The following is a 10945-nucleotide window of genomic DNA, read 5'->3' on the forward strand; positions in this document are numbered from 1 at the left end:
CCACGTCCCTCGGGAGCCCCCTGAGCACCCCCAGACCCTTCTGAGCACCCCCAGAGCCCTCCTTAGGGCTCTCCCCTGCACTCCCGCATCCCTTGGGAGCTCTTTGACCACCCCTGAAGCCCTCTGAGCACCCCCAGACCCCTCTGAGCATTCCCAGAGTCCCCAAAGCCCTCCTCAGGGCTCCCCCCATTACACCCCCTGCCCCTCAGGAGCCCCCTGAGCACCCCCAGAGCCCTCCTCAGGACTTCCCCCTGCACCCCCACATCCCTCGGGAGCCCTTTGACCACCCCCGGAGCTCTCTGAGCACCCCCAGAGCCCCCTGAACACCCCCGAAGACCCTCTCAGGGTTCCCCCCATTACCCCCCCACCCCTCAGGATCCCCCTGAGCACCCCCAAACCCCTCCGAGCATCCCCAGAGCCCCCTAAGCCCCCCCGTAGCCCTCTTCAGGGCTCCCCCTGTTACCTTCCTGTCCCCTCAGGATCCCCCTGAGCATCCCCAAACCCCTCCGAGCACCCCCGGAGCCCTCTGAGCACCTCAGGAGCCCCATAAACCCCTATAGCCCCCCCTCAGGGCTCCCCCCGTTTCCCCCCCGTTCCTCAGGAGCCCTGTGAGCACCCCCAGACCCCTCAGAGCACTCCCGGACCCCACCCCCTTGGCCCCCCCCACGCCCCTCGGAGCCTGGCCCCGACCCCATCTCCCTCCCGAGCCCCCCCCCCCCCCCAGGCGGCCCCCACCTGGCAGCCACAACTTGGGGCGCAGCAGCACCTCCAGCGTCGCCCTCTCGGGGCTCTCCTTTGAGCCCCGCACCTCTGCGGGGCCGTACAGCCCGGCCAGCACCGAGGTGTCACCTGCGCGAAGGGGGACACAGAGGGGACGGCACTGCCACCAGGCCCCGAAAAACCCCGGGGACAGAACAATAATGGATGATGCTCAGAGGGCCTTACGGGGTGAGTGAGCTCTCCAGAAACACCTTTTACCCTGATCTCCTGGGAGGCAGCAGACTTCTCCATGGGTTGGGTCAGGCCGGCATATGCGGCCCTCTGTTCTGCTCAGAAGGGAGTCACTTATGACAGTAACCCTTCTCTTCTTCTTGATGGAGGTGGTCGTGATACTGGGGAAGGCTGACTTGCCCTAGAAAACCCCTCCAACCTGGATGGACCTTCATGCACATCATCGTTTGTGTGTCCATTACTTCCAGAGTCTGTTGTTTCAGGGCACCTGAAAGGAAGGTGAGGTAGGCAAGGAGGGGTTCGCCTGCTGCCCCGAGCAGATCTAAACTTCCATCCCTTCGTCACTGAGATGCACTCCTTCTGCCTGATGGCCAGAGGGTAGGGGATCCTCCATTTCCTCTGCTGTGTCTGCCTGACGCATCTGTCCCAGGGCTGGCACAGTACAGTTCAACCTTCTCCGACTCCCTGGTGCTCCTCAGCCTGCCCACCTCCTCCCGAAGCTCTGCCAGGAGGCTGAGCAGTTCTTCTACCTGGGCGCACCTACCACAGGTGGACTCACAGGATGGGATGTCAGGAAGAATTTCTTCATGCAAAGGGTGGAACCGGCTGCCCAGGGCACTGCTGGAGTCCCAGGCCTGGAGCTATTAAAGAAATGCGTGGACTTGGCGCTAAGGGCCGTGGTTTTGTGGTGGGCCTGGTGGTGTTAGCTGACGCTTGGACTTGAGCTGAAGGCCCTTTTCCAAGCGCAAGGGTTCTGTGACTCTTTCACTGGTTGAGTAGGCGCCATGCAGTCACCGGGCCCAGGGAAAAGACGTCATGGCTCAGCGTCATGGCACCGAGTCACTGTGAAGGAGCTGCTGGAATAACGAGACAACAACCTAGTTCTATTAAATATATATATTGCTCTTTTGAGGACTGCTGCGGGGCTAGCGGCAACACGGCAGTGGAAATCTCCGTCCTGACGTTGAGGTATGCCTTGACGTCAGCATCACGGTGGTTTCAACTGCCAGGGAACGGACCATGGGTTCCGGGTCTTTCTTTGAAGGCCGGAGGACTGCAAAAGAAAGAAGAGCAGAGATGAAAACCCACTCGTTGCAGAGATCCCCAGGCATCCCCTGCAGACCATGCCAGCCCCACTCGACTCTTCCCCAGGCCAGGAGGAGCAAGAGGGACAAAGGAATCCGTTGAAAGCTGCTGCTCAGCAATGTCCCAAATGCAGCCACCAGTCCTTCCCCACCTGCGCACCACAGGTCAAGTGGGGCACCTTCACAAGCTGGTTCCCTCACCACCTGCCTCCATCCCTTGGGAGGATTCACACACTCCAGGAATCTCCTGGACTCTTTCCTCTCGCTATTGTGCTTCCCCATGAGAGCAAGGGCTAGCAATCGTGACCCTGCTCCTAGCTGCTTGTAGGCTGTCTCATCTCCCTCTTCGTCCTGGTTGCGTGCTCTACAACAGGCTCCCACCTTCTGTCAGCCTTACTGCCCTTTCCCCTGACTCTTCCTCAGGGACACTCAACCCTTTCAGCGGCACTGCCCAGCTCCAGGCTGGGAGGCCATTCCCTGACACCACAGGCTACCCCGTCTCCTCTCCCTCGTTCCTATGGCTGCATTGCTCCTCCGCCCCGAAGCATTTCCCTGGAGCAGGGCAAGGCACGGGGGCCTCTGCCGCTGTCCCCCCAGCCCTAGCACACCCCCCACTGCCCTCACTCACCTCTGAGGATTTCATTCAGCTTCTCCTCGCTCTGGTCCTCGCAGTAGCGCGCAGCAAGACCTAGACACAGAGACCCCATCAGAGCCCCGCTCCCCAGCACGCTCCCAGCAGCGCAGCCCCTGGCCTGGCCAGCCAGGCTGTGCCCCCTCCTGCACCCTGGAGCAAGGGCCCAGTCGGGGGGCTCTGGGGGCAACAGGGCAGTGCCTGGGGCTGCCAAAGGCTGCCCCAAGAGGGACCACCAATGGTCCCTCTTGGCTGGGCTCACCAATGAATCTGACGGCCTCAAGTCGCAAGTCGGTCTGAGTGGCCTGCAGGTAGGGCTGGCTCTGCTGCAGGTATTCTTCTACTCTGCCTCTGTCCTGCTGCAGCTGGAGAGAGAGAGAACGCAGGGTCACGGGGCTTGCACACCCTCTCCAGGGTCTCCTTCAGCATCCTGGGGGCAGGGAGGGCAGAGGGGCCTGCAGAAGAGCCCCCTGGGGCTCTGTGCTGGCAGGAAGGGAGCGAGGATGCGGCTGCAGGCAGCGGGCTCTGGCCGGGCACGTTTGCCCAGCTGGGGCAAACCAAGTTGGGTCCTTACCAAGCACTCCCCGATCCTCCACGTCTGTTCTGTCTGGGCCAAGTGCTTCAGCTCCTTGCATCGCAGAAACTCTGCAGTCATGGCGAGAGCTTCCCCAGAGGCCTGCGGAGCAGCAGAGGTTGGGAGGTAGCAGCACAGCCTTGGGAAGGAGACCCTCTGTCCCCTCCTCTTGGCAGGGCTGCGAGCCTTTCCCAGCGCGTTATGGGAGGCTGTGGTGGGGGGCAGCGTGCACTGGGTTCAGTGGCCAAGGCAAGGCCACGGGACAGCCACCATCGGAGGCAGCTCATGCTGCCGGCCAGAGATCCCCCAGAGCAACCCTGTGGCATCAGCACACCCTTGCCCACATAACTGCTCAGCTCTGAGATCTGTACCTTTGCTACGCTCTCACTCTGGTCTCTCATGTGAAAGTAGAGTGGGAGAAGGCTCCTGTGAACTGTCCTCTTCATTTCCTTCTTCCTTTGCCGCAGCACAGCCTCCACCACGGTTTGGAAGAGGCAGATGGAGTGCTCCCGCATGTGGCTGGACTCCTGGCAGGGAGGAGGACAGGAGGAATTTCAGCATTAGCATGGCCGATGTGAAGGGAGCTCCCAGCACTGTGAGATGCTTCAGCGCTGGATCCTTCCCAGAGGAGCTGCTCAGGGGCAGCTGCAAGGCCTGGTGCCCGTGAAGGGCAACGCAATCGGTTGCCATCGCAGGCTGCCCGCCAGCCACCCCACTTTCGCCACCAGCCGCACCAGCCATGCCCAAGCAGAGCTCCCCAGCGCCTGGGCTGACGAGGAGACTGGGAAGGCCCTGCCTGAGTGCTGCCCACAGGGCCGGGCTGAAGGGCAGCCCTCGTTACAGGGGGCCCAGCTGAGGGCTCGGGCTCCCGCAGCACACTTACGTGGTCAAAGAATGGCAGGAGCTTCTCAGCCAGCTGCAGAGCCGGGCCACTGGCCTTCCTCCTCTCCACATGAGCCATCACGTTTTTCAGCACAAGCAGGGCCTTCAGCACCACGTCTGTGTTGGTGTCCTGCAGGGCCTCCACAATGTCTGGCAGCAAGACCTGAATTTCCCTTGCCTGTAGGAAAGACACCATTTCCCTTCCGTGAGGCAGTGAGAGACCACCCTGGGCAAAGGGCTCTGGTTCCTGAGCACCAGCCTCCTGCCTTGCTTCCTGGCAGCGGGGAGGGACGGGAGGGCAGAAGAGCAAAGCCCCAGGCTGCCAACATGGCTTTGCTTGACGATGGCCCGCTCACCTTCTCAGGGCTCTCTGACACGGTGCAGAGCCCTTTCAGAACCAAAAAGCGCATCTCTGGGCTTGGGTGCCTCAGGTAGCTCTGGAGGTGCACCGGGTTACCAAACTCATAACTTTCATTCTGGGCCAGCATCTGCAAGAAAGAGCAGTGAGAGCCTGGCAGGGCCTGCAGGGCTCCCTGCAGCCTCTTCTTCTCCCACCTTTGGGCAGGGATGGGGCAGCGCCAGCTGGCACCAAAGAGGCACCAGGCGCGAGGAGCTACGGGGGCTTGCCGGCCCCAGGGACCATGTGTCCGTACGTCCTGCGGGAGCTGGCAGTTTGGGGGTAGATGGGCACAGGGCTGTGCCTGTGTGCCTGAAGGGGCACACGTGGCCCTGCTGGGAACAAGGTTTCATCTGGGAACTCACAGCCAAGCGACGGATGCAGGTGTCTTCGGAGACTGCGGTGCACCAGTAGCACAGCTGCAAGAAGCCCATCATGAAGTTTAAAACCCTCTTCAAGGTCTTCGGCATGGCCAGGATCACCTCCCACATGGCCAGGTCAGTGCTGCAAGCCCAGAATACTCTGTCAGTGAGGCTGCCTCAGCCGCAGGGCCACAAACTGGGCCAGCCCCAGAGGACCCAGGCTGTACTGCAGCCCCTGTGACTTGGGGAGCACTGAGGGCCCAGCCTGGGCAGGCAGGAGGGGGCTGAGCTGGTGTTCCCTGGGGGCAGGGGGACTCTGGGCTGCCTTGGACAGCTGGGCTGCTGCAGCCCTGGCTGGCCCAGTAGGGCTGGAACACATTGGTGGGAAGGAGGGCTGTGCTCCTTGGGGATGTCCTGCTCTTTGCCATTGGTGTGGCAAGCAGAGAGTCTCCAGGTGCATCTCCCAACACGGAACAAGCCCTCAAGGATGTTAAGGCCAGGACCTGTCACGTGGCGGAGAGAACTGCAGCAGGTTCATGACTTCTCTCCAGGGCATCTTTTTGGTCAGCTGGAGAAGCAGGGAGTCCAGGCACTGCCGCGCCGATGCCGTGTGGATGCTGCCCAGGTTTCTCCTGATGCACTCCACGATCGTTGGCACCTTGGGGGACAAAGTGGGAATGGTGTTGCCAGCAGACCGCAGCCATTGCCACAGCTGCCACTCAAACTTTGGCGCCTTCCATTGCTCTCTGCTGGCTTCAGGTGGCTTCTGGAGCCCAAGAGACCCCGATGTGCGAGGGAGGCAGGGAGGGAGGCAGGGAAGGAGAGAGGAACCACGCCTGGAAGAGCTCAAGGGCAGGGCCATGGCCACAGGCCACTTACATCTGTCAGCCAGTAGTCAGGGACCTCCAAGGCTGCGTCCAGCACGCTGCAGGCCCTCTTCTTGTCATGGATGCTGGAGTCTTGTAAAGCTTCAAGGGCTGTGAGGATGATGTCCAGCCTCTCATCAGGGAAGAGGTATCCTCCAAACCCCTGTGGGAAGAAGGAGAAGCAAAGACATGCCTCACTGAGTGTCCCAAGGGTGCTGCTTAGCTGAGCAGCAAGGGCAGCTCTGGAGAGAGGGCCCTCGGGGGAAGGGGTGAGGATGGGGCATATGGGGCCAGAGTGCTGGCCCTGCAGGTAACCAGGGCTTGCTGGTGGCCAGGAGGGCTGGAGCTGCTGCCGGGACACAGGGGAGCAGCCTTCGCATAGCCCCAGCCTGGGGACAAGAGGAACCCTCTCAGCAGGGCGAGTGAGGCCGTGCCAGCCCCACCGGTTCTGGACCCCTTTGCTCACACGAGATGCCTGCTGATGCTGCGGACAAGATCCCCAGCAAGGCCAGAGCTCATTACCTTGGCAATTTCACACGGAGTTGATGTTGTAGAAAATGGAAGTTTTGCATACTCCAATTTCTTGTGTCTCACTGCATAATATAGCATGTCCTCTCTCAATATGCATTCTAAACAGGGGGCAACAGCGAAGAGTCAGTAGGGAAGAGCATCTTTGCCAACAAGCTTGCCAAATGGTGAAAAGCACTTTCACTAGGAATGGCTGAGGAGGGAGGCTCAGACCCACGGCAAGGAGAGTGGTGGGCAGGGATGTAAAGCACAAGGTGAGGAGTGCTGGGAGCAAGAGGGACCTCAGGGATGATGCAGAAGGAGGAGAAGCAATGGCGTTGGGTGCCGTGGGGGTAGCAGCGTGTCACAGACCCCCTTCTGCTCGGGGTCAGGATGTGCAGGAAGCCCCCTGACACCTGCCTTTAAGACGGCAGGGAGCAAACAGTCAGGGAGCATTCTGGAGGGCGTCACCATCCCTGGTGATGCACGGCTGGCTCTGCTGTTCACTCCTCGGGGAAGATGCGGTTTGGGAAGTGCTCATCGATCGATGGCTTAGACTGGGGGACACCACAAAACAGCGTGGTAGGTGATCTGGGGAGGGTTGGGAAGGACAGCAGCAGAGAACTGCTCCTGGACGGCAGGTGAGCGTCTAGCTTCTGCGGAAAACGATAGCCAGAATGCTGCGGGAAGCTGCTGTGAGGAGCAGAGGAGGCCAGGGAACCTGGCAGAATTCCGTGGGCAGCCTCCACCAAGCACAAAAACAATCCTTCACAATACTCACAGAATCACAGAATGTCTAGGTTGGAAGAGACCTCAAGATCATCGAGTCCAACCTCTAACCTAACACTAACAGTCCCCACTAAACTCGGGGAAAACAAGTAGACAAATCAGTAGATGTTTGTGTGCAGACGGACGCTGCCCACCACACCTTCTTACCTCTTCCTTTTCTGATGATTTTGTATATGTGAGAAAGAGTTTCTAAAGCTGTGAATCTGATGGAATCTTTGTCACTGGTGAAAATGAAGAGGATGCCCAGCAGCTGTCCCAGGATGGGGATGTAGAGCTCTGTGGGCTCATCATCGCTATAGTTTTCATAGTCATCTGTGATCTGGGTGAGGAAGGGAGGAGAGACAAAGGGCTTAGTGGAGGCAGAGCCAGCCCCTGAGATAGCAGGGCCTGGGGAGGGAAGAGCAGGGGCGAAGGAGGGACGAAGACCCTCGATTCACGGTTCTGAGGCACTCACGTGCATCGAGGCTTGCCTCACAGGCACCCCTGAGTGGCAGGATGCTCTGGGATGCAGGAAAGGGTGGAGGGTTCCTTGTGCCTTACCTCGCTCACAAAATAACTGATGATGAAATCACCCAGCCTCTCAATCCTCCTCACAGCGCTCTCACGCACAGCTGAGTCTTTGGAGACAGCAAAGTCCAGCATCACCTGTGAGGAGAGAAGTTGCTGGGTTGACAGTGGTCTGCAAATGAGACCTGAGAGGATTCTTTGGAAATTCTTTGCAAATGCCAAACCTTCAACATATTCTCCAACTCTATGCTGACACTGGTGTTGGGACAGTTGCGTACGAAGCCCTCCAGCATGGTGTCCATGGCTTTCATAGTCTGCAGGGAGGACAGAAGAGCATCGAATTATTTCTGTGGCCCTCCTCACCCCCAGGAGCTGGCTCTGAGCCCCTCGGGAGTTCAGGGGTGGCTTTGGGGCTAAAAAGCTGCTGTGTGCAGACCTCCTGCAGCACAAGATCAGGTCGGGGAAGGGGCGAGGCTGGGAAAGCAAATCTGGGCCCCGGCCCTGCACTGGTCTCTGGTTGTGTCAGCACGGGGAAGCAAGGCAGCAGCTCAGCAGGACTGGGGGTGCCAGTACCTCACCCAGCACATACCTTGGCGTAGAGCACTCCTGTCTCTGGCACATCCGACTCCGGAGGCAGAAAGAAGATGCTCTTGCAGCACATGTTTAGGAGACTCTCCTTTTTGCCACACAGTGCTGTTGGTACGGTGTTGCTGAAGAAAAGAGAGAGAGGAGCCTGTTGGACGCAGTGCCTCGAGGCTTATGAAGGAGGACACGGACCTCCCTTGGCCAGGCATCCCTGGGAGGGACGGGCAGCCTCCCTGCCAGCTTCAGGGCCACCAGGACATTGCCACCAGGGGCTGGGCACGCACCTGAGGAGGGCGACAGTCTCCATGGCCTTCTGCCGGAATGCTGTGCGCAAGCTGTCCATGGGCTCCTTTTCCAGCAGCGCCTGCAGAGCACAAGCAGGATGAGACCTTGGAGCCGCCGGCACCCAGCAGCAGCAGAGCCAGCGCTGCCCCAGCCCTCGCCTCCCAGGGGGCTGGTGCCGGGGGGCCTTGCCCCTTCCCCAACCCGCTGCGCATCCTCTCACCATGATGTTCTCCACCAGCTTATGTTTGCTGCAGAAGCCATGCAAGTTCATCGGCACACCCCTCTCTGTGACACATGTGCACAGATCGCAGATTTTGCTGAGGAACAGCATCTTCTGCTCCTCGTCGTCCTGGCAGCCACAAAGATACCAACAGAGCATTAGGGGGACACCCACGGCCAGCAGGACCAAAGCCTTGAGGGGTCTGGGGCTGTGTGGGACCCCTGGAGGGCAGCGCCAGGAGCACAGCTGTGATGCAAGCGGCTGCCATTACCTTTTCTGTGCCTCTGACATACGCCCTGATGAATTCCACGGCCTTGTCTCTGCACAGTTTCCATGCCTTACCTGGAAAGGAGGAAAGCAAAGAGTGCTGCAGAGAGGGGCTGAATGCAGGGGTGAGGAGAGGAAGGGCCCCAGCCCCAGAAGGCCGTGGGGAGGCCGCGGGGATGCCCAGAGGCTGCAGCAGCTCCGCTGGGAAGAGAGGCTGAGGGAGCTGGGCTTGTGGAGCCTGGAGAAGGCTGCGGGGGGACCTCGCTGCGGCCTCCCCGTGCCCAAAGGGGCCTCCAGGAAAGCTGGGGGGGGATCTTCATCATGGACTGCAGCGACAGGACAAGGGGTGACGGCCTTAACCTCAAAGAGGGCAGGTTTCTTTTGGCCAGGCAGGGATTTCTCTCCTTCACGCCCAGGGCAGTGAGGCCTTGGCGCAGGCTGCGGTGCCCCCTCCCTGGCACTGCCCACGGCCAGGCTGGGTGGGCTTTGGGCAGCCTGGGCTGGGGGGAAGCATCGTGATCGCCGAGGTCCCCCCCAGCCCAAAGCGTCCTGGCATTCTGTGGTGCTGCGGAGGAAGCTCGGCCCCGTCAGCCCAAGCGCCGCTTTACCCAGGGAAGGAGTCCTGGAGTCAGGCAGGGGTCTCTGTGTCCCCAACCCTCCCCACCCCATCCCGAAGACCCTGACTCACTGGGATCCAGCCACTGTACGTCGTCCTGGCTCTCCTCTACCTGGCTGCTGCCCGCTGCCTGAGCAATGGCCTCTGCCGGCAAAATGTCCTCTGCCAGGCTGTTGTCCTCTGCCGGCAATATGTCCTCTACCGAGGTGCTGTCCTCTGCCAGCAAGCTGTCTTCTGACAGGCTACTGTCCTCTTCCGGGAAAAAGGCCTCAACTGGGGTTCTTTCCACTGCCAGCAAGCTGTCCTCTGCTGGCCGGTTGCTGCCCCTAGAAGACCAGGTCTCCTGCCAGGCCAGCCTGGGCTGCCTGGGGGGCATGCCTCCCTCCTCATCCCCTTCAGAAGCAGCCTCTGGAGTGGGAGAGTTCTCAGATAGAAACCGGCGGCTCCTCTGGGCGGGCGGTTGCGGCATTGTGGGACGTGGGCTATGCTCGGGGACTCCTCGAAGGCCCTGTGCTCCTGCCCTGTCCGTCACTGCCGTGCACCGACACTGAGGGTCCGAGCCACGGCTGCGCTCTTATAAGGCGGAGCCCTGGGGTGTCACCAAGTGACGTCACAATGGGTGCCACTGTGACACGCGCCTGGGCTGGGTGGGCACCCATTGTGACGTCACTTGGTGACACCCCAGGGTGCTGCCTGACGCGAGCGCAGCCGTGGCTCGGACCCTCAGGCCCTGCTTCCCAGGACGTGGCTGAACACCGCTCGTTGATGGGAAGTAGAGAATAATTATTTTTTCCCTCTCTCCGTGCTCCCGCGCGGACTGATTGTTTCTTTTGTTTCTTTTTTTTTTCCTCCCCATTCCCTTTCCATTTAATTAAACCTTTCTCATCTCAAACCTCGAGTTCTCTGTGTTGTATTTTCTCCCCCTTCCTCTTTGAGGAGAGGGGGAGTGAGAGAGCGGTTGTGGTGGAGCTCGGCTGCCCACCTGAGTGAGACCACCACACTTTGTCCCAGCAGCTGCGGTGCCTTGTGAGGGGCTGGGGCTGGGGTGGCCGTGCCCAGAGCCCTGCAGCAGCCTGTGGAGGGCATTGCCCTGGGGCCAGCCCAGCCTGGGCTGCTGGGCTGGGCTGGGCTGGAGAGAGGGCAGGGTGGTGGGGAGAGGTGGGCAGGGGCCGGGCTGGGCTGGGCAGTGCCCGGCAGAGCACTTTGTTGACTTTGATGACTTTCACCTATTTCTTTGAGGACTGTAGACACCCGTCTCTGTTCACCACCTTGCTCTCATCCCAGCATTTCCATCATTTCACCAGTGTCTCATCAACCCTCCCCAGCTGCTCCTTCTCACACAAAGCCATGCTCTGATCACAGACGCTCTTTGGGTGACCTCTGGCAACGCAGCACAACACTCTGAGGGACAGTTCTTCCTC

At 60.3% G+C, this 10945-nt stretch overlaps 2 protein-coding genes across 2 annotated transcripts; both read right to left on the bottom strand.

Moving 5' to 3' along the window:
• Positions 1-3566: 3566 nt before the first annotated feature.
• Positions 3567-5011, bottom strand: LOC140000182 (maestro heat-like repeat family member 5). Its single transcript, XM_072029972.1, has 5 exons — positions 4886-5011; positions 4480-4611; positions 4125-4301; positions 3624-3768; positions 3567-3589 (listed from the first exon to the last, which is right to left on the bottom strand). The coding sequence occupies exons 1-5, from the start codon at positions 5009-5011 to the stop codon at positions 3567-3569; spliced, it is 603 nt and encodes a 200-aa protein (XP_071886073.1).
• A 1138-nt stretch (positions 5012-6149) lies between these two features.
• LOC140000121 (uncharacterized) lies at positions 6150-8244 on the bottom strand. The gene is made up of 5 exons (XM_072029864.1): positions 8141-8244; positions 7776-7865; positions 7585-7689; positions 7192-7363; positions 6150-6377 (listed from the first exon to the last, which is right to left on the bottom strand). Exons 1-5 carry the CDS (start codon positions 8210-8212, stop codon positions 6211-6213), a joined length of 606 nt encoding a protein of 201 aa, XP_071885965.1. The 5' UTR covers positions 8213-8244; the 3' UTR covers positions 6150-6210.
• Between the last annotated feature and the right edge of the window lie 2701 nt (positions 8245-10945).

The sequence above is a fragment of the Anas platyrhynchos genome, chromosome 33 (assembly GCF_047663525.1).
Source record: "Anas platyrhynchos isolate ZD024472 breed Pekin duck chromosome 33, IASCAAS_PekinDuck_T2T, whole genome shotgun sequence".
Lineage (NCBI taxonomy): Eukaryota > Metazoa > Chordata > Aves > Anseriformes > Anatidae > Anas > Anas platyrhynchos.